The sequence below is a fragment of the Anabrus simplex genome, chromosome 1, assembly GCF_040414725.1.
Source record: "Anabrus simplex isolate iqAnaSimp1 chromosome 1, ASM4041472v1, whole genome shotgun sequence".
Taxonomy (NCBI): Eukaryota; Metazoa; Arthropoda; class Insecta; order Orthoptera; family Tettigoniidae; genus Anabrus; species Anabrus simplex.
This window is the reverse complement of record NC_090265.1, coordinates 214,103,106-214,127,232: the sequence shown is the minus strand read 5'-3', so window position 1 is coordinate 214,127,232 and position 24,127 is coordinate 214,103,106. Positions and strand designations below refer to the sequence as shown.

At 39.9% G+C, this 24,127-nt stretch overlaps 1 protein-coding gene across 3 annotated transcripts in view; it reads left to right on the top strand.

Moving 5' to 3' along the window:
• Positions 1-24,127, top strand: part of ALiX (programmed cell death 6-interacting protein-like protein AliX) — a 275,620-nt gene that overhangs the window by 26,804 nt on the left and 224,689 nt on the right. For all 3 annotated transcript variants that reach the window (XM_067158494.2, XM_067158486.2, XM_067158479.2), the window contains exon 3: positions 20,848-20,975. In XM_067158494.2, the coding sequence (XP_067014595.1) occupies positions 20,848-20,975 (128 nt within the window). The remainder of the gene's footprint in view (positions 1-20,847; positions 20,976-24,127) is intronic.

Here is a 24,127-nt window from a genome sequence, read left to right as displayed (position 1 = left end):
AGGACGGATGTCGTGCTTAATGCATCTTGTGCTTCATCTTCCTTCTTCTGCTTTACTGTCTGTCATAATCATCCAGGTCCTTCTTCTTCTGACGCAGAATATTTTCTACGTAAACTGCCACCTGGTCCCAGGATTCTTGACTTCGTAGCATTACTGACACGATCCCTTCTGGCGTCATTTCTCCCTGCATAACTTCTAAGCATCTTCTTTGTGGCAGCCAATGAACACACACAAAGAAAGTATGTAATACGTCATCGATATCACCGCAGTATTTGCACGCCGGACTAGTTTCTAGCCCTAGCCTATGAAGAAATTTTCGGAAGTATCCATGACCTGTCAAGAACTGTGTGAGATAGTAGTTCACCTCACCATGATTTCGGTCAACCCATATGCCCAGAGAAGGTATCAGTCTTTTAGTCCATTTCCCTCTAGAATCATCTTCCCATCTTGTTTGCCATCGTTGCATTCTGCAACTAAGAGCCAAAGCCTTTGCCCTTTTCCTTCCTAGCTCTTGTGTGAGCCAAATTTCTTGTCTTTCGAAGGCCAACAAGTCAATAGAAGCTACTGCTGCTACTACTAGAATCGCAGGTTCTGATACTGTACGATATGCACAAACAATTCGTAAAGCTGCTCTCCGTTGTACAGCCGCAATTCTTTTCCGATATTTCGCAATTTTTAACGATCAGCCCAAATTTCCGAACCGTATAGCAGTATCGATTGAACAGTCGACATGAGAAGCCGCCTTTTACTAGATTTCGGCCCCTTGATATTTCCCATGAGTCTACTAAGTGCAGTCATGGTTTTTGCTGCCTTATCTGTTACCTGTTGGATGTGGTCCCAATATGTAAACTTAGTATCAAGCGTTACAACAAGATATTTTGTGCTCGTAGTTGTTTCGATGGCTATCTGTCCGATCTGCATCGGTACAACAGTATTAATCCTTTTCCTCGTCAGGAGGATAATTTCCGTTTTATGATCTGCGAGTTCTAACTTGTGATTTATCATCCATTCTTTGACACGTCGCATCACCTGATTCAATTTAAATTGAGCCAGCTCTAGGTTACGAGTTACTATCACAGCAGCCACATCATCAGCATAACCCACAAGTTTTACATCTTCTGGCATCTCCAGCCGTAACAAACCATCGTACATGATATTCCAAAGGTGTGGTCCGAGAATTGAGCCTTGCGCTGCACCAGCTGTGAACCGTTTTCTTCTCTGACCATCTTCCGTGTCGTATAACAATGTACGGTCTTTCAAATAGTCTCACAGTATGTACATGAGATATTCTGGTAGCTTGAAAGTTTCTTTTAGAGCTTCCAAAATATCACTCCATCTTGCCGAGTTGAAAGCATTTTTAACATCTAGAGTCACAAGAAGCGTCAGCTTTCTAGAGTAATGATTACCCATTTTAGCTCGTTCTGCTGTCTTCACCACTTCTTTCACGGCATCTAGAGTTGAGTGACCTCTGCGAAATCCATGTTGTTGGTCAGATAGGTCGCCAGCTAATCGGACTGCTGCTAGTATTCTCGGTTGTAATAGCTTCCCTAAACCTTTCCCAGCAGTGTTCAGCATACATAGAGGTCTGTAACCCCCAGTTTTCCCTTTACTGATCAGAACCAGTCTAGCTATCTTCCAACGAAAGCTAAAAATTCCCGCTTTCAAACAATGGTTATACATTCTCAACAGCAGTTGAGGACATAATTCGACTGCTACCTTTAGTACTTCTGCTGGAATACCATCTGCTGGAATACCATCTGGTCCAGGGGCTTTCTTATTTCTAAGGAAATTAATTGCAGTTATCATTTCTTCAGTTGTAAAAGGTGGTACATCAACTAGTTCTTTCTTGGCCTCATCATCAATCCTCTCTGCATGATCAGGGAATAGTGTACTATTTCTTCCATTGTGCGCAGATCCATGATAGGGCTTGACAGCATCCCAAATTTCTTCATAACGATTTTATACCCTAATCCCCATGGATTTTCATCCACTTCCTTAGACATTTCCCACCACTTGTCGGTTTTACTCTTTTAAATTGTATTTCCCAGTCTTTTCTTCATAGTCTTATACTCTACTGAGAGAGCTTCATTGTTATGTTGTGCTCTTTGTGTCCTTCGTCTGAGTCGCAGGCATTGTTTCCTCAACTCGGCAATTTCTTCATTCCACCAATATGCTGGACGCTTGCCTCTCCGTTGTTTGATTCTGGTCATTGATGCGTCACATGCTTGCTGAAGGAGTCTCATGGTGTGTTCCACGCATTTATTAGCAATTATGCTTCTATTGCCTCCGTGACATGTATCTGGCATAGAGTCCATTCCATTTAGTATCACTTCATGAAATTTTTCTCTATCCATAGTAGCTATGTTCCATCTTTCTGGCTTGCGCGTGGTAATCCTTAGATGCAAAGTCTCTTGAAGTACACAAAAAGTGATATACTGGTGATCGCTTCCAGTATATTCTTCAATTACTCGCCATTCAGTTATCCTAGATGCAATGTTTTCAGAAGCGAAGATTACGTCTGGTATAGTTTCCTGACATCCTGGTCGGGAACGTTGATAACCATTAATCCCAATCTGGCGGCCATCTCCATTGTACGCCTCCCTCTAGAATCTGTTTGAGGCATGTTCCATTCAACTGCTTGAGCATTAAAATCACCAGCAACAACGAGGTTAGTAGTGTTCATCCCTTGCAGAGTATCTTCAAGCCCATCTAGTTTTGTCTGGAAGTCAGAAATAGCCTCATTCGGGGTAAAATAACAGCTGACAAAAATTACTTTCTCAGCTTGGACCCAGACAAACCCATCCCCGCATCCTTGATTTATAACTGAATATTTTCCAAGGTCTGGCACCCATATCGCAGCTGTCCCTAGATTGTCTGAAAACCAGCCTGGTTGATCTCTGTCTTGATATTGTTTGCTAAGAATCAAGATGTCTGCTTCAATCACATAGGTCATCTGCATCAATAGATCATTGGCAGTTAGACTCCTGTGTATATTGGCTTGAAGGATCTGTACCATTCACCACTGCTCTTTGGCCTTTTCTAGTGCTTCACGAAACACAATACACTTTCCTGAGCCAAGAGCATGATGTCTTTTTGACTCTTCAACGCCCATATCTGTGCAAATTATGCATCGTGGACTTGTTTTGCATCCTACTGCTTTGTGACCAGCTTCCCCGCACTTAAAGCAGAGTTTACTTCTGTCAATAATAATAATGATAATAATAATAATAATAATCTGAAAACAGTTCCTGGACGGGTAATGACTAAGAATGCAGTCCGGCCGCTTGTTCAGTATCGCCAAGGCACCCAGGACGACACCACGCTGGATCTCCTGAAGGATTTGACTCATATTAAAAATGCTTATAGGAAAAGATGGCAAGGATTATGGACCCAACTGACCGGGTGGAATACCTGGACTTAGCACGGGAAGTACGAAATCGATTGCTGGAAAGAAAGATTGAAAAATGGGAGGAAACTTGCCATAATCTATTAGAAAACGAGTCAGATCACAAATTTTGGTGAATTCTCTCAGAAAACGAGTCAGATCGCGAACTTCAGCGGATTATATATAAAACATTAAGCATTCAATTGTAAATTTCAGTATAATACCGTAGCGAAGCACAGGTATCTTGCTAGTACTTTCATAAAAGTGAATACAGTTGTTTGCCAGACTTGCATAGTGATCAGTAGGGAATGGATTTTTATGTAAATAAACATTTTTTTAAATGTAGGGTACATAATTTCGGTAACTCCACTATAAATACTTTTGGTTTAATTTCTATAAATACATTATTTTCTCTTTATTCTATTGCAATTTGGTTCAAAAACTCATTTAAACACTGTAAATATTAATGAAAACATAATGTGAACATATTTCTTTCTTAAATGTACTGCATTGTGACCTCAGCTGCAAATGCTGGCTCGCTTGCTCTCGCTTTGTAGGGGGCATCCCTTGTTGTTGTTGTTGTTGTTGTTGTTTGAGTCATCAGTCCATAGACTGGTTTGATGCAGCCCTCCATGCCACCCTATCCTGTGCTAACCTTTTCATTTCTACTTAACTATTGCATCCTACGTCTGCTCTAATCTGCTTGTCATATTCATACCTTGGTCTACCCCTACCTACACTTCCTTCAAAAACCAACTGAAAAAGTCCTGGATGTCTTAAGATGTGTCCTATCATTCTATCTCTTCTTCTCGTCAAATTTAGCCAAATCGATCTCCTCGCACCAATTCGGTTCAGTATCTCTTCATTCGTGATTCGATCTATCCATCTAACCTTCAGCATTCTTCTGTAACACCACATTTCAAAAGCTTCTATTCTCTTTCTTTCCGAGCTAGTTATCGTCTATGTTTCACTTCCATACAATGCCATGCTCCACACAAAAGTCTTCAAAAACATCTTTCTAATTCCGATATCAATGTTTGAAGTGAGCAAATTTCTTTTCTTAAGAAAGCTCTTCCTTGCTTGTGCTAGTCTGCATTTTATGTCCTCCTTACTTCTGCCATCGTTAGTTATTTTACTACCCAAGTAACAATATTCATCTACTTCCTTTAAGACTTCGTTTCCTAATCTAATATTTCCTACATCACCTGCCTTCGTTCGACTGCACTCCATTACTTTTGTTTTGGACTTATTTATTTTCATCTTGTACTCCTTACCTAAGACTTCATCCATACCATTCAGCAACTTCTCGAGATCTTCTGCACTCTCAGATAAAATAACAATATCATCGGCAAATCTCAATGTTTTGATGTCCTCTCCTTGGACTGTGATTCCCTTTCCAAATTTCTCTTTGATTTCGTTTACTGCCTGTTCTATGTAAACATTGAAAAGGAGAGGGAGCCTTGCCTCACTCCTTTCTGGATTGCTGCTTCTTTTTCAAAGCCCTCGATTCTTATCACTGCAGACTGATTTTTATATAGGTCGTAGATAAATCTTTGTTCTCGGTATCTGATCCGTATCATCTTCAGAATCATAAATAGCCTGGTCCAATCAGCATTATCGAATGCCTTTTCTAGATCTACGAATGCCATGTACGTGGGCTTGTCCTTCTTGATTCGATCCTCTAAGATCAGACGTAAAGTCAGGATTGCTTCACGTGTTCCTACATTTCTTCTGAAGCCAAATTGATCTTCCCCCAACTCAGCTTCAACTTGTTTTTCCATTCTTCTGTAAATAATACGTGTTAAAATTTTGCAGGCATGAGATACTAAACTGATGGTGCGGTAGTTTTCACACCTGTCAGCACCGGCTTTCTTGGGAATAGGTATAACAACATTCTGCCGAAAATCGGATGGGACTTCTCCTGTCTCATACATCTTGCACACTAAACGAAATAACCTTGCCATGCTGGTTTCTCCTGAGGCAGTCAGTAATTCAGAGGGAATATCATCAATTCCAGGTGCCTTGTTCCTATTTAGGTCACTCACAGCTCTGTCAAACTCTGACCTCAAAATTGGGTCTCCCATTTCATCAGCATCAACAGCCTCTTCATGTTCCAGAACCAAATTATCTACATCTTTACCTTGATACAACTGTTGGATATGCTCCTGCCATCTTTCTGCTTTGTCTTCTTTCCCTAGAAGTGGCTTTCCATCTGAGCTCTTAATATTCATGCACCTAGATTTCCTTTCTCCAAAGGTTTCCTTGATTTTCCTGTATGCAGCATCTACCTTTCCCAGGACCATACAGCCTTCAACATCCTTGCACTTCTCCTTCAGCCATTCTTCTTTAGCTACCTTGCACTTTCTATCCACTTGATTCTTTAATCGCCTGTATTCTTTTCTGCCCTCTTCATTTCTAGCATTCTTGTATTTTCGTCGTTCATCAATCAGGTCTAGTATCTCCTGAGTTATCCACTGATTCTTAGTTGATCTTTTCTTCCTTCCTAACATTTCTTCAGCAGCCCTACTGACTTCATTTTTCATGACTCTCCACTCTTCCTCTACTGTGTTTCCTTCGGCCTTTTCATTTAGTCCTTGTGCAACATGTTCCTTGAAACAGTCCCTCACACTCTTTTCTTTCAACTTGTCTAGATCCTGTCTTTTTGCATTCTTTCCTTTCTTCAATTTCTTCAACTTCAGATGGCATTTCATGACCAACAAGTTGTGGTCAGAGTCCACGTCTGCTCCTGGGAACGTTTTGCAATCCAACACCTGGTTTCTGAATCTCTGCCTAATCATAATGAAGTCTATTTGATACCTTCGAGTGTCTCCAGGTCTCGTCCGCGTATACAGCCGTCGTTTGTGGTGTTTGAACCAAGTATTGGCGAGGACTAAATTATGATCAGTGCAGAATTCAACCAGCCGACTTCCTCTTTCGTTCCTTTGTCCCAATCCAAATTCTCCTACTGTGCTACCTTCTCTTCCTTGGCCTACCACTGCATTCCAGTCTCCCATCACAATTAGATTCTCGTCACCTTTTACATATTGTATTAAATCTTCTATCTCCTCATATATTCTTTCAATTTCTTCATCATCCGCTGAACTAGTAGGCATATAGATCTGCACTATTGTGGTGGGCATTGGTTTGGTGTCTATCTTGGCGACAATAATTCTTTCACTATGCTGGTCGTAGTAGCTTATCCGCTGCCCTATTTTCTTATTCATTATTAAACCAACTCCTGCATTTCCCCTGTTTGATTTCGTGTTGATAATTCGGTAGTCGCCTGACCAAAAATCCTGTTCTTCCTGCCAACGTACTTCACTTATACCAACTACATCTAACTTTAGCCTATCCATCTCCCTTTTCAGATTCTCTAACCTACCACAACGATTCAAACATCTAACATTCCATGCTCCGACTCGCAGAATGTCAGTATCCATCTTCCTGATGATCGCCCCCTCTCGTGTAGTCCCCACCCGGAGATCCGAATGGGGGACTAGTTTACCTCCGGAATATTTTACCCGGGAGGAAGCCATCATCAGTACATCCTTCATACAGAGAGAGCTGCATGTCCTCGGGAGGTAGTTACGGCTGTAGTTTCCCGTTGCTTTCAGCCGTGTAGCAGTATCAACACAGCTAAGCCATGTTGAGTATTATTACAAGGCCGTATCAGTCAATCATCTAGACTGCCGCCCTTGCAACTACCGAAAGGCTGCTACCCCCTTTCGATGAACCATTCGTTAGTCTGGTCTCTCAACAGATACCCATCCGATATGGTTGCACCTACGGCTCGGCTATCTGCATCATTGGGACACGCAAGCCTCCCCACCGCGGCAAGGTCACATGGTTCACAGAGGAGGGGGCATCCCTTAACCTATGAAATGAAGCAATGTATTTGACTCGAATTTTGTTCAGTCATTGGCATTAACTTGGGCAGCTAATACAGTACCAGTACGTAAGTGAAATGATTGGTGAAATAGTGTTGAAAGTGTGGACAAGTGTTCATTGCTGTTTGCAGCAATATATACCTGAATTTAGTGGAATGTTTACTTTTGATGGAAAAATTCTGTTCTGTCAAAAATGTGGGAAATCTGTCATTGTGGATCAGCAATCTCAAGTCTTACAGCACTCAAGTCTTAACTAGAATGGCACTTTGCATGCAGCCTCTAGAAAAGGCGAAGGAACTTCCGCTTCACATTCACCATTTTTACAAAATTCTAATTATTATGCAGATTTAGGCAAAGCTCTTCTTGCACCTGAACCTCTTTTATATAAATTAAAATGTGTTTTACTAAATACAGTTTAGAATACCAGGAGAATCAATGTACTTGCTTAAGAAACCAAAAAACACCTTTTTCCTGGAACGCACAACACATTGGAGACTATTTCTCCTTCTAACCTGCCCTTTTCCTCCTCTTCCACCGCTTCTCAACAGATCTACTTAGCATTCAGTCAGCTTTCTCCAAAGTTGATACACACTACAAAACATCAAACTAGGTTAATACGAGGGCTGATCAACAAAGGCTGAGTGTGTTTTTTTTTTTTCACTGATGTTTATTACTCCATTTCAATGTTTTCATGATCTTTTTCAAAGTAGTCCCCTCCTACTTCAATGCACTTTTTATAGCATCTCTGCCAGTCCTCGAACACATGCTGCAGACTATTCTTTGTCAGGTCCTTGAAAATTGCCTCACTTTTCTTGAGCACTGCTTCAGAGTTCTCAAATAGAATGATAATCGATTTTAAAAAATGCATCCCCTCCATCAGCGAGACGCAGCACCTCACGGCTTGTCTCCATTTGCACAGCCTTTTGTTCGGGAATCAGCATAATCGTAAAGGCACTGCCATATGAAACCCTCAATATTTCACTGAGGTTACGTAATGTTATCCGCTGATCCTCATGGACAATCACAGCAACTGTGTTGATGTTGACTTAAGTCACAGCAGAAGCCGAAACACCAGGCCCACCTTGCTTAACACAGTCAAGTTGGCCTTATTTGAAGTCCTTGAACCACCTAAACGCTGTTGCACGAGGTAGTGCATCTTCACCATATGCTTGCTTCAGCTTTTCATAAGTTTCAGTGGTTGTATGGTTTAAACGAAAACAGAATTTGATTGAGCTGTTCTGCTCTTCTCGCATCACCTCCATTGTCTGGTATGCGACATGCACGTAGCGTCTACACAATAGAGCATTACTACCAGCTTACCGATACGAGAGTGCTGCCACCTACAGACATACATAAAAACCCGCTCTTTTAAAATATTTGTTATAGATAGGAAACTATCAAGGAAACTACAGGAAAAAAAACCAGTCTCAGTCTTTGTTGATCAGCCTAAGTACCATACAACAAGGAGTGAATATACATTTTAATCTACCTTCTTTGGGCACGTTTTCACTGGATTCCAATTTAATCCATGATTCATATAATCAACTTGTTTTAAGAGTTTCACTGTCAATACAATGTTTTTTTATGTCATTTTACTGTAATTTAAGTGGAATTTATTTGTATACATTCTATGTTGGCCTTCTTCAAGATATTTTAAACAGACAACCAACTGTAGTGATTTCAGTGTTATCGACTTGTCTAAAAGTTCACACAGACAACAAAAATGTTTTGACGTCATTTTATTGCTATTAAAGTTTACCTTCCTTCATATATTTTTTGTTCATTGACAAGAACATTTTTATAGACATGATAAGCTCATGGGCTTTTGCCATTACAGAAAAGGTGAAATGCTTTGTTTTGCAGATAACTTCAGTAAGCGGTACTCTCGTTTGTCAATAGATGGCTCACTGTGTGCTAGTCTTCTGAGTGGAAGATGATGGCCTATTTTATTTTCTCTTTTTCCAATTATTATGATCATCTGTGTGCTTTGGAAGGAAAAAATTCCTGCCTGTGATGTCCAGACACCTTTTAAATGGAAGGGTGCTTTTGATGATTGCTCTCCCTTTTGGTGGCAGAATTCGTAGTAGGCAATCAGAGTGGCTAGCTATCCAAACTCCCAACAATGTGAGAGCGATTAAGAAGTCAACAACTTTGTGGTGGTCCTCTTTCCGGCCTGCATGGAGACAGGCTATAGTTTTGTGTAGGCTGAGGATAGGTCAAAGAAGATCGTCACATTCTTTCCTCCTAAAGAAGGAAGACCCTTCCGCCCCATTTGTTCTTATGGTGCCGACTTCACTGTGGCCCACATCCTCACATATTGCGCTGATCTCTCTGGTCTAAGATGGAACCTCATCCTGCAGGAGACACTCAAACTCATATTAGCAGATAATGTGACTACTGCTGGTCTTTTTTTTTTTTTTTTTTTTTTTTTTTTTTTAATTAAGAATTTCATTTTGAAGTCTATTGAACTGATGAACCGGACCCCACCCGCAAGAAAACTCCCCGATAAACGACAGAAACCAAAACATCGGCGGAATAATAATATGCGGATACCAATCCATGGACCGTGATCGGGAAAGGCGATAAACTAAGGCCCCGAGCTGGAAATCGGGCTCTAATCCAAATGCTACTAGAATGACATAAGAATTTTTAAAAAAAACTAGGTTTATTCAATTGAGGAGAAACAAAATTAAAATAAGGTGAATTGAATTAAAAGAAGCATAGTAATAGAAACACATACCGTATACACATACCCGTATTGCAGTCGCCAGCATTTAACAATATCCTGGTCATTCACAACGTAGTGCGATTAAACATCAACATGAGAGCAATCCCTATGGTAATTTGAAATTCTTCGCACATCGCACTAAGGGGTAATTTTTAGTAATTGTAAAACAGAGCCATGAAGGCCACACTTTCCTGGGGATATGTTATTCCTCGAAAAAGTAATTTCAACCACCCGCATACATCTTTTTTCAACAATCCCCCACCTTTTATTATCCGCTCCCGGCATCAAGGAATAGGCAAAAGGTGAAATATGTTCCGAGAGCTCCAGGAAGTAAAAGAAAAGTAAATGAGCTCACTCGTCAATGACAAAACAAATGACTGAGGTCAAAACAGAGCGAAAAATGATGGGACCATATAAATTAAACGAGCTGGCAATAAAAAGAGATAATATAGAGAGAAGCCATGGGTACAAAACAACAAGCCTAGATCGGCATAAAAAGATAAAATGAATAATCGAAATGGGTTATCGATATGGTACATGTACTCCAACACACTCATTCACTCATACACCACCATACATTTCGGCACTGATATGCAAAAATAAGACAAGCCACACAGATCCAATATTAATATAGCATCACTAATATTGCGACCCCTAGGTCATCCAATGGTCACTCAGGCGGGCACAGGAACGTGCGCAAAGGAATATGGCAGTGAGACCGTGTAATCCAGCGTACCAGAGTATTCCCATCATGACCGCGAATCATACAAGGCAAGAGTGTTCTCGGGATGACACGAAAGGCAATCACAATCTGATGGTTCATGGCAAGCGACAAAGCAGATGCAATAATACTGTATATGTTGGATCATTTCATATCTAAGAAAAAGCATATCAATCAAGTATCAAGATCACATGCACACAGTCCATTCATACAACGGAGTAGACATTGCATATCAAACATAAGAAAAAGCATAATTTAAATATAGGATAACTTACTAATATAGGAGCTCTCAAAGACTCAACAAATACCTGGAGTTATCAAGGACTCAAACAGTAAAATGTAAGGTAGTTGCAGAAACACTTAAAACGTTTAAAAACATTCTGATAAATCAGAAACACTGCTCCAATGTGCAGGGAAGCCATTTTTCTTACTGTCCCCAAAAATAACAAAACCAACACAGTCAAGGAGATAAAAGATTCCCAGGTTGCAGGAAGTTTGACCTTCAGTGACCAACACCGAGATGTCTGCCATCTCTCGTACACACATGGTATTATTTTAACTCTTACGAAGTGAAGTGGCAAGGCGCCGTTGCAGTAATACAATTAATATGTCGACATGATAATAGCCAATGCAAATGGCTCACTGAGAAGAACAGATAAGTAAAATTAAAAATCCACCTTTTCAATACTAACATTAAACTAAATAAGTTATAACATTTACTTGGAACTATTTTCGACGCTGGTGAGAGTCATCTTCAGCCAAATAAGAGAACAAGCAGTTGTAAATATGCATATCATTACATCAGTGCACATATAAACACTCTTAATATGGGACTTATGCCCCTAAAAGTATCTGGAGAATAAAACTTCAAATAACCACAATTTCAAAATCTTGAAGTCACGATTAGAACTACACTTAACACAACATAATTCTTTTCACTCAAGTTAAAACTTTGAAAGTATTGAGTTTGACTTAAAACTGTAAAATTCTCAAATAAATAAAAAAGTCTTGTCATAAATGAAATGTTATACAAAGGTCGAACCACATATAGATTTTCTCTGTAAATATGACAGTCACAATTAGAACAATTATTTTACTCAAGATGGAGTCTTGAAAGTCCTTAGTTCCACTTAGAGTAGAAAGAAAACATTTAAAACATGCGACTGTTCAGAGTTTGTTTTTCAAGAATAATTTTAATGTTTATAAAGGGACTTAATACATGGTTCATCCTTTATACATCATTTGTGACAAGACCTTTTATTTAAATTGAGAATCTTATTGAGAAGCTTATCATTGTAGTACTGTAAATGTACATGAATAAAGATACATTGATTTAAAAAGCATTACGAACTTGTGCACCAGTCCAATGTATTCCAAAAATGTTTTATTGCATATATTTGTTCTTGTGAACAAAAACTGATACTTTCCCTCCTTGCTCACGTATAATGCCTGTGCTAAGTGAGCCACCTGGAGCTGTTCAAAGACTTACAGAGCAAAAATACAAAGATCATATTGAAATTAATGAGCAACAATTGAAAAGAAACTGGCATCCATCCGTATGGTGCATTATTACAGTCAAAACATACACAACATGCTGCGGTGTTGTGATACCACTAGCGTTGGCCGCATTAGCACAGGCTGTTGTTACCAGACGGCTGACAACGAAGATTGGTTTCATGCTGTAATTTGCCTCGGACTTCAGCATACATATAGAGATGGGTGCTAGCAATGTTAGGGGATAGGTGAAACATTATGCTACCCACCGAATCCGAAGTAGCCTTCTCCTAAAGCCTAATTGGACAGGATGGTAGAATCATTTTTCCTAAAAGACTTTGCCATCTTGACTATCGCAGGTAATGGACCTTAAGTGGAGCAAGGTCCGATTTACAACTATGGTTGTTGTGTGTTAGTCTGCAAGAGCTATTTTATTTCACTCAAGTCAGCCGGCAAGCCGGTGGGGACCCCCCTGTCCTCCACCTGGGATGCGCTACTTCGGAGTATCACCTCTCTGCCTGCTACGACACCGTAGTAGGTTTGTGGTTTGTTGTTGGTTAATAATAATTACAGTAACATTTTTCATATCAAGGTAACTTTGGATGAGGTACATTCTCAGTTGATATCCCTACAAACATCCCACAATGAACTGCCTGATTTCCTTCTTGTACCACGAGCAGTAACCTTCTACAGGATATATCTTAACGTTTGTAGCAAGTGTCGGAGAGGTTATCGTATTCACAAAGACGCACACATGAGATGCTGTCAATAGTGTACACTGTTTTATTAACAACTTATATACACATTAATAGTTGCACATCAAATGAACCACCATCTTGAACTCAATCAGCTGCCACATTAGCATGTCAACCAACAACGGAAACCAACTACAGAACACTTGACAAGATCACATGTGGTATCAACACAACATAACCACTTCAACGACAAAACCACAACATGAGTTACATGTTGTTGGTTAATAATAATTACAGTAACATTTTTCACATCAAGGTAACTTTGGATGAGGTACATTCTCAGTTGATATCCCTACAAACTCTACTAAGAAAAGTATGAGACACCATGCTTTCTCGCATCTTCTAGAGTCTCCTAATGAATAGAACATTCTGTAAAACTTGAGTCACAAAGGTGCATTGTTGTAGACTCGTACTGTGTGTTGCACAACATTACATTGGATTTATACATCATATTTACAGGTAAAAATAAATTATATACTGTTTGTAACCTATTCTTACATTAAATAAAGCCGTATTAATAAACATACAGCAGATGTATCGTGACATAAACTCGCATGTTCTGTTACACATGAAAGATAATACTACACACAAATAATAAATGATACAACCACGATTTATACCAAATAAAGTCCTACTGACAACCTGTCGTACATAACTACGTAGATGATGATAATACTAGTAGACGTAAACAACTTTATAAATCGAAATACCGCCACACCTCACAAATCATAATAATAATAATAATAATAATAATAATAATAATAATACCACCTACAAATCAAGCTTGATATTTTCACTACCCATGAGTTTAGAGAATTGATTCCAAGTTATACTAGTCCATTACACACTTGCATCAAGGTGGTTTCTGGGATCAGAATAATACTAAAATATCCATAGGAACATATATTTTACATTGCATTCTTACCAAGTTATATGCGATGGAGTTACAGGATGTACATTCGCCACCTCACAGGAGATGCTCAAACTGGCATCCCTAACATGTACTCGCGAAGTCACTCAAAGATATCTAGGTGCTGTCGAACTGCTGCACAGGCATTATTGATGTGCTTTTCCAGGTTATTGATCTTGTTATGCAAAGTAGTGTACACCTCACTTTTAATGTGCCCCAATGGATAAAAGTCCATTGCAGCGTTTTTCAAGTAAGATTGTTCATATTTACCTTGGCTGAAAGATTGTTTGCAAGAAGGATATGGTTGTCACTAATCATCAATAGCACTTGGATGCAATGTGAGGTGTGGTATTGCGCCGTCCCGCGTCTAGGTAGGGTCGCGTGAGATCCAGGCTAGCTCGAAGACAATGTCAATATCCAAAATATAACAAAAAATTCTGGGCTATGAGTCCCGAAGCTAGAGAAAACACCATCGTGGTAAACCATTGGATGAACACACCTACGCAAACGGACGTCTCCAAATCGCAAAACCGGTTCGTATCCAAATAAAGTAGCACAATTCTTAATCTATGTTTACTTACAAACTAAGTCCATAATCTAGTAAGTCATTGAAAGAATTAGGAGCTTTAAACAATACTATTTATTAAAAAAAAGAATGAATGAAATCTTGAAAAAGAACTTTAAGTGCGTTGAAATACCATTAAAGAAATGAATAATAATTCATCAATGTCACATCTCATTAAATGCTTTCAAATTATTTTAAAATTGGAGGCCTCCAAGTAATTAACAAGAAAGAAAAATCAAACATTACACCTTTGATTGGGAGTAGTTTGAAAATGTCTGACGCAAGATTTTTTTTTTTTTTTTTTTTTTTTTTTTTTTTTTTTTTAACATAAAATCAGGATCACGTTTACAACCTTCTTCCAACATTACATAATCTGTTCCTACAAAATTTCACACGATTTAATTAATTATTTCCCAACTTAATTTGCAGTATGATAAACTCATTTTGCTAGTAATTATCATATTCAGTTATCAGGGATATCAATTATCAGAGAAAACATTCTTTCCAAGTGTCCCAAGCATTTCACCTGTCTAACTTTCCTGAGTTTTCAAAACAGTATCTCGTAGGCATTGAGGAAAAGATAACTCTAAGTCATTCTTCTATTTAACATAAATAACCAAAATATTATTATAATCATTAAGTTGCTCATTAAAGAAATACTAATTTCAAAAGAAAATATATATATATCCTTAAGTGCCAGTTCAGAAGTTGTGTCCTAATATTCAAACTATCACTCACATCTAACAAGCATCTAAACTAATTCGATTAAATATTAGGCAATCGGGTTTGTGAGAAGACTCTGTTATCATCAACCTTTAATTATGAATGTCACCAGTGATATCATATGATGTAAATAAACTTCTGATCTTAGTTTACCAGAGTAAAAATATCTGTGGTTAGGAAACTCACAGACATAAGTTGCATTCCTTATATCATCTATGTGTGGAATCATTTTCGATGATCATATAAGTAGTTGCTAAGTTAGATACAATATTTGGATTGTAATTGACATTGTATAAAGCTTCCTGAAGGATTAACATATGTTTGAGTACCAATTATTATTATTATTATTATTATTATTATTATTATTATTATTATTATTATTATTATTATTATTTATCTTGAATAGCATCAATTGACCTCATTTCATTTCTGGAAACTATCTCTCTCTTCATTTGCGATGTAATAATAATCATCATCATCATTACTCCTACCATATTACTATTCTTCCTATACAATTCATTTATTTCATATAACATGCCTCATGTCTCATCTTAATACTGTAACAACATCACAGTTCACCTTAACTTGACGCACATTACATCCTCGCCGTTATTCATCCATCAAATATCATATTTTATTCTCAAACTTTCTTCGAATTCCATACATTATCTCGTTATGTCTTGCAACGATGTTATAACAACTTTTCCATGATCATATCTTACCTCAGCTTGATTGTACATGCATTATCATAGACCTAATGTCAAACACAATATGGCTTAATATCGCATTTACATGAACTAACGTCCTTTCCCTCACCAAATGCAACATTACGAACACAAAAAGAAAATAAGTTATCACTGGATAATCACTTCCTGTATCAATGGATTTGCCTTGTATGTTAAAAGATTACCTACTAACCTCTGATACTGTGAATTCAGATAACCATTCACGTAACATCACTCTTATAGGACACTTAAAAATAGCACTTTCAAGTAAAGAATGCAAATTTAAATGGCACTTTCCAAATAACACATATCTAAACTTCTTATTAGAAGAATGTCAAGACTTATCTTTTCCTCCCGCTCTCGTTGCTGCTGTCACATGTCCAATTGATTACGACATGTGGTGTCCGGGTTCACGGCATCACATTAAGCCTGTCGGGAACGTTTGGGGTGGTCTTCGCTCGTCTCCGACTCTCATGGGCTGGACTTGTCGATCATGATACCATCATCTAGATAGCCTCTGCGTCTGTACGTCTAGCACATGATGTAGCCGATTTCTTGCGTGGTGAACATGGAAAAACAGATCAACATGGTCAATTTCGTCATTTGCTGGGAAAAAGGCTACTATGAGCTACTTTGTAGTCTGATTGCTGCTTCTTATTATGTGGCTTATGATATTTTAGAGTCTTTCTCTATGTCTGTTAAGCTTCAATTAAACCGCAACATAATCCTTTCTATTTCTTGCGCAACAGTTATTATTCTTCTGCGACTTCTTAATATTGAATTCCTTTCGTTGTATAAAATTTCTTGCTGGTCTTCCGTGCCGTAGTACTACGGTACTCTGCCAATTAAATTGTGTAGCTTTATATTAAGAAATGTTACAAATTCTATTTCGCCAATGACTTCTATTGCTTGTGAAGATGTTTGTTATTATTTATCTCCAACTCTTATCTATTTTCCTCTTCTCAATCAGTCTTCCTCCAAAAGCTATGTGTATTTCCTCGGCTAGTATGTCCAGCGTAAACCAAATTTTTTTCAATAAACATATTTTAACAATATATCGATGTCATCTTTTCTCACCGCCTTCCGTAATGCCTTCCCTTCTTTTACCTGACAGGAGTATCATTTTCTTATCATTCAAACACAAGTTGACGTTCCATGTCTGGCGATCGTACGACATAGCCGCCATTTTTGCTCCGGATAAACTTCATTGTACACAGTGAAATGGCACAGTATTATCCATGATGAACTGATTGGCCCATACAGGCTACCCTGATAAACGAATGTACTAGCAGATCTGAACATTAGGGTCACGCTGCCTATACTACCGGAACATGTACTCCTAGCAGTAACCGTGCAATGTTGCGCATGCATGATTGGGCTTCATTGCACTTCCGTTTACATGTACACCGGTTTTCAGACACCACCTTACCACATCAGCGGATCAGGCTGAGGTACAGAGCACTGTCCTTCCCAGTCTCCTGATCTCAATCCACATTGCAAGCATTGTGAGAATCTGGTAATTTCAGTGTGTTGACTGGAGAGATCGAAATTCTGGCCTCGGAAATGGATTGATACTAAATCCATGTCAGAACAATTAAAAGCATAGACTTGTAGAACATTCTTTCAAAATTTAGCTACTTTGGTAGAAGAAATCTGAGTCTTATGAGACCGCCTGTCGTATGGCAAAGACCAGCACTGCATGACCACCATATTCGTGGCTTAAATTCTATGAATAATTCTTTTAGAAAAAGACATGGTCGTAAATGACACTCCCTCTAGCTGGTTTAGAATGAGCCTCGCTCTGACTTGCTTCTCGCCATGCTACTGTGTGTGTTGTAAATTGTACTGAGGATTAAGGGGCCATAAGAAAGCAGTGTACAAAAATTTAGCTGCCATTTCAAGCAGTTAGGTCCTGAAATCGATATAAAAATGTATAATAAGATTGCACGCGATAGCATACAGCTAGACGTGGACATCCCTACGTCCCACTATCTTTCTTTTTGATGATTTTCGAAGAAGCCGAGATGCCTGAATTTTGTCCCACTGGAGTTCTTTCCTGTGCCAGTAAATCTACCGATATGAGGCTGACGTATTGAGCTCCTTCAAATACCACTGGACTGAGCCAGGAACGAACCTGCCAAGTTGTGGTCAGAAGGCTAATGCCTCAACTGTTTGAGCCACTCAACCTGGCATCTGAATGAGAAGGCAGCACACCATAGCCAGGTACAAGAGAAGTTACAGATCCGGATTTGAATCCCGAGTCTGATTCCTGTCAGTCCAGTGAAGCGACACCGCACTCGCCTGACAAATCTACCATTTCACGCTATGTTTCCAGTCCACAGAAGAAAGTGAAAGATGCTGTAAATCTTGCATACAGAAGGAAAGCTGTACATTTATGGTTAATTGGTGGGGTAAGAAGGTGCTTTCATAAAAATTGCCATATGGTGACATCACTATGACAACTGCACTTTAGAACCTACATCAGTAAGTCCCGATGAACACAGGAAACTGATGTATAAAAAAATATTTTCTCCCTTTGCAGAAGCAAGTAGGTTGAAGCAGAATATTTGGGATGAAGACCTCTGACTTTGGGCCTTTTCCATGGGACAAAGTACCTTAAGTGCATCTGCTGATAGACTTTTCAAGAAGTAGTACAGAATCAAAGGTAGCAAATTCATGAAATTTTTATCCTAAATCTGCAAGAACAGGAAAAAGATACCGGGCAAGTTGGCCGTGCGTGTAGAGGCGCGCGGCTGTGAGCTTGCATCCGGGAGATAGTAGGTTCGAATCCCACTATCGGCAGCCCTGAAAATGGTTTTCCGTGGTTTCCCATTTTCACACCAGGCAAATGCTGGGGCTGTACCTTAATTAAGGCCACGGCCGCTTCCTTCCAACTCCTAGGCCTTTCCTATCCCATCGTCGCCATAAGACCTATCTGTGTCGGTGCGACGTAAAGCCCCTAGCAATAATAATAAGAGGAAAAAGATAATCACAAAAAAATTTGTGGGATCAGCTACAGATCAACTACACCTCTTTTTCAATATACAATACAGATCAGTTTTGTGCGTGAAATGAAAGGGGGCAGGACTCTCGTTGGTTGGTGGAAAACATACAGAAACAGTTGTTCAATCAGTTAGTGCACTCATCCTTCCGTCCACAATGATGTCTGTAGTTAGCACGGCGATACACTTTTTCCTGAAATTACTCATTGCACTACAGGAGGCTACTGAAACTTTGAGTCAAAAGTTTCTAAACAAGTGTTTCATGCTGAAAATATAATTGTAACAGCCACAAAATCAGGGAAAGTGAGAAAAAAAAAGGAATTATAGTATTGGTTTAAAGAATCCTTCCCATGTGCCGAAGTTAAGGACATGATTAAACATTTGTGGTTTGCAGCCAATTGCACAGCATATAATGCCTGTGCTAAGTAAGCCACCTGCAGCTGTTGAAAGCCTTACAAAGCAGAAATACAAAGATCCTATTGAAATTAATGAGCTACAATTGAAAAGAACTGGGATCCATCTGTATGGTGCATTATCACAGTCACAACATACACAACATGCTGCGGTATTGTGATGCACTAGCTTTAGCTGCAATAGCACAGGCTGTTGTTACCTGATGGCTGATGACTAAGATTGGTTTTGTGCTGTAATTTGCCTCAGTCTTACGCATGCCTATGGAGATGTGTTCTAGCATTATTAGGAGATAGGTGAAACATTTCAAAGATGGAAATGCGAGTATCCAGAATCAGCCTCATCGTGGTCGCACTCAAACTGCTTCCTCTGAATGTAATATGGCCACCTTTTCTCTTCCTCTGGAGTATTAGGCTGTGTTGGCATTGTAAATATGTTAACTTTTCAACTGCCACAGTATTTTGTAGCCCTTGTTAAGATGAAATGGTACGTGCTTATGAAGTTTATTTCCTGTTCTTCTGCATGGGAACCTGCCATGAACAGTGACATGTGGCTGGGTTGACAACCAAATAGTGAAGCTTCCTACTGAGTAGCCTGGCTGAGTACCATTGAATTCACATGGACTGCTGTGCATGAGATTCCAGTCACTGTTATCAGTCATCTTGTGTGAAGCAGCCTTAAGTTAGGATTGAACTCATCGAACTCATTACAATGATCATTCTCTTTTAATGCTGTCGGCAGCCCTGAAGATGGTTTTCCATGATTTCCCATTTTCACACTAGGCAACTGCTGGGGTTGTATCTTAATTAAGGCCACATCAGCTTCCTTCCTACTCCTAGGCCTTTCCTATCCCATCGTCACCACAAGACCTATCTGTGTCGATGCAACGTAAAACAAATTGTAAAAAAACCTCTTAATGGACATTCGGACATGTTATATTTAGTTTTTAAAGATCAAAACTTTTTTAAATCAGTGGATAGATGTAATCACCCCTCCTTTCACCTCCCCACCCCTTCCCTCTCCCCTGTTCATCATTATATTCAATGTTTTAAGTACTAGAGAATGTTTTAAGACCATACATGAAGAGCATATCTTTATACCCCTTTTTTAAGGTTTTCACCTAAACATATTTGTAGCTGATGATGTTTAAAGACTAAACAAAACATGTACCACTAATTTATGAATTTGCTTAAGGCAGAATAAATTGTAACAATTAGGTGGAACATTTGTTGTTGATTAATCCATTTATGTTATACATCGATACAGACAATGAGGTTGGTTGTTTGCAAATGGAATACAAAGTATGATTTCTAAAATTTCAATTCACTGAGATGGTTGAACTTCAGTGTATGTCTGGGGCTACCACCACAAGAGTATTCTATTTTCTAACTTGTGTATTTTAAGCCCTGGGACTACATTGATATTTTACCACAGACAGGCAGACAGTGCTGAAAGAGCAGCGTAATATGAAAATGTAATTTATACATGGATAAATTTGCCTTTTATGGATAGCTTAAATTCTGTTGTCCATTTTATTGCAGCTGTATCCTCTCTAGCGTATGAGAAGGTATGTGTGCTGTTTAATATTGGTGCCCTTCAGAGCTCTGTAGCTGCATCGCAGAGTGTTGAAAGTGACGAGGGTTTGAAGTTAGCCGCTAAACTCCTGCAGGTGAGTGAAAATAAACATTTCTAATTCCCTCCTTTTGTTGGTGTGTGCCAATATGCTTGATTCAAACTTAGTAGGTAGTAGTATGGTTAAAGAGACTATTCTGTAACTTTCATTTGCGATGAATATACATAATTCTTTTATTACACTGAATCTAGTTCTGAACAAGTTGTTTAATAATTGGAACAATATGTTCTTTTTCTCTATTAATGTATTAATGTATGATAAGAACCATATTTATGAACAGAAATTGAAAGAATGTCTGTTTTACTGCTCAAATTAGGAAGTCTTCTACATAGTCTCTATTACATTACCTTAACTTCAAGAAAGGAGATAAGATTTGCAGTAACTACCGAGGAACCATCATCCTCTCCCACTGCCAATTGCCAAGATATTGAATTTGATATTGGAAAGAAGAATTAGAGAAAAGGTGGAAAGTCAGTTACGAGAGGAACAATTTGGATTCAGAAACAATAGGTCATCAGTAGAACCTACTTTCATTCTGAGACTGACCATGAAAAAGACCTGGGAACATGGGAAGGATATAGTAATCACTATTATAGACTTAGAAAAGGCATATCGCAGTATCCCGAAATCAAAAGTTTGCATCCGTTTCGACAAGGGTTTCAAACACCAACAACTTGACGTAACCCCAGGGGAAAAAGTCCAGAGGTGTGAAATCTGGCGATTCCGCTGGCCTTGGGACACAACCTCCCCTTTCAATACAACGAGTGTATGTGTTAGTCAGGTGCTCGCAGACATTAATATCGAAGTGGGCTGGTGCACAGTCTTGTTGAAACCACATCCTTTCGTGGACAACTAGGGGTACAGTCTCCAGAAGCTGTGGCTGCACATCTCGCAGGAACACCGGGTAACGTGGAATAGTCAAACAGGGAGGTGGCAAATAACGTCCTGTTAGGTGATCTTGGGCATTGCCCGCCCATACGTTGACAGAGAATCTTTGCTGGTGTCCACTGATGTGGTTTGTGGAGAGATTGTCCTCACTCCAGACATGGCTGTTGTAGCTGTTGAAAACACCATCACGGGTGAATGAGGCCTCATCCGTGAACAATACAAACTGTACAAGGTTCGGCACTGTGGTGAATCATCCATTGACAGAAGTGAATGCGGGGCTCAAAATCCGTTGGTCCCAGCGTTGGACATGTTCTTTATGATAGGGGTTAATAACTGTTCCACCACCAGTACTCTTCACACTGTATCCTTCAAAGTGTACTTTTCATGGGCAAGTTGACGCGAGTTTATTGCTGGGTGGTCGGCCACATGATCTAACATCTCCTCAAAGTCTGGTGTTCAGACATGTCTTTGGCGGGAACCTTGGCCGGTTCTCTGTAGCGTGAACGATCCCATCTCTCGTAAGTTGGAATCCATGGAGATAAACTTCTTCCATTTAGGATGTTGCCTGTTGGGAAAACGTTCTCTGTACATCCTGTCGCATTGTACATTAAATGCACGTCTGCCAACTCTCGTGACGAGTAACGTTCCATCTTTAACGTGTCATGCACTGTACACAGTATCACACCTCGCTATGGTCACATGACAAGCAGTCTGTTGCAATGGACAACTGACACCAGGGATAGTGATGTGCGTGCGGCACAAGATAAGTCACCGGTGTGTTGCATGTGGTCGTCACATGACAGGTGCATGAGCTATGTTGTGAATACAGTACATCTGTTTGGTGGTCGGGGTGTATGCTGTTCATATCACCCGCTGCCCATTCCAGTGTATAATAGACACCCCGGATCTTTGCGAGAGTGCGGCAGAACTGTTTGCACCATTGCAATACATGCATTGAGACTGGCAGTTGTCAATTTGAATAATTACTATGAGCTACGTTGTTATACGATGTATGCTGTGAATGTCTATATCACAATAAATATTGTGGCATGGTGAGCCGCTGCGTCCGCCTTGCCAATGTAAAACCCCGGGAAGTAGCGCGAGCTAGCCAAGTCCAACCGCACTCTCATCACCAGTGAAGGCCCACCCTCTCTCTACTCCCGTTACCAGGCAGAGGAGAGCCACTTGCGGATTGGTCAGCACCGCTGCTGTTGCTACCTGGATCGTCCTGCTCTCTCATTGGAGGCCTCTGTCATTATGGAATAATCTGGACGGCATGCGGAGTGTATTCGCCTTCGGAAAGACTCTGGGAGGCGGGTCCCTTCTGGAAGCATCCAGATGGTGCGACCTGTGGAGTGAGCGAGTTGCTGTTGTTCAGCTGGTGTGAGTTAGCGAAGAGTGCAGTCAGTGTGTTAGTGACAGCCTGGGCTGAGGTGTCAGTCTGTTGGAGCCGAAGACTCGTTCCTGTGTACCTGTCGTCGTGTGTTTTTGTGTCTTGGACCAGCTGCTGGAAGAGGACGTGGCCTGTCCAGTGCAGTGGGAAGGACAACTAGGTACCGACATGCAGCTGTGAGTGGAGTTCGACGGACTGAGTGAACAGCAGCTACTATCCCGAGCTGCGAGACTGACGTGTAGACTGTGGACCGTGACAGCGCTAACGAGTATGAGTGGCTGAGTGTAGTGTATGTGATTGAAGACACACTCACTCTCTCTCACACACACACACACACACACACACACACACACACACACACACACACACACACACATTGTAAATGAAACATGAGAAACTAAGAAAAAGAGCCCAACCGTGTGTGTATCCTGTGTACTTGTGTAAGTTGTAAGCTCGGCAATCACGTGTGTATACATGTGTAGTTTTAGTGCTTAGCTAATAAATTTTAGAAATAGGATGCGTCCAGGTTCTGTCTTATTTATTTACCCCGTTAGCACGTTACAATATGCATTTTCGACCATTGGTTCCCTATCTCAATATAATCGGTTGTGGACCCACTATCACCTGTTTAATTTGACCCAAGAGGTTTGAGACTCTGTGACAACAGTGGGTAGAGCACAATGGTTTGGAATATTGACAATGGGCTAGGGACTGTGGTCTCCTTTACTGTTCATTATGGTGATGGATGACATCATAAAGGCAGCAAAGGTAGATTATAGAGGAGAAAGAATGTAATGTTTGCGGATGATGTGAACTGGAGAGAAGATAAGGAGTAGGTGCGACAACAGGTGAATGTACTGAATGGAAGGATTGAGGAATGGAAATTGAGGATGAACGTAGAGAAGAG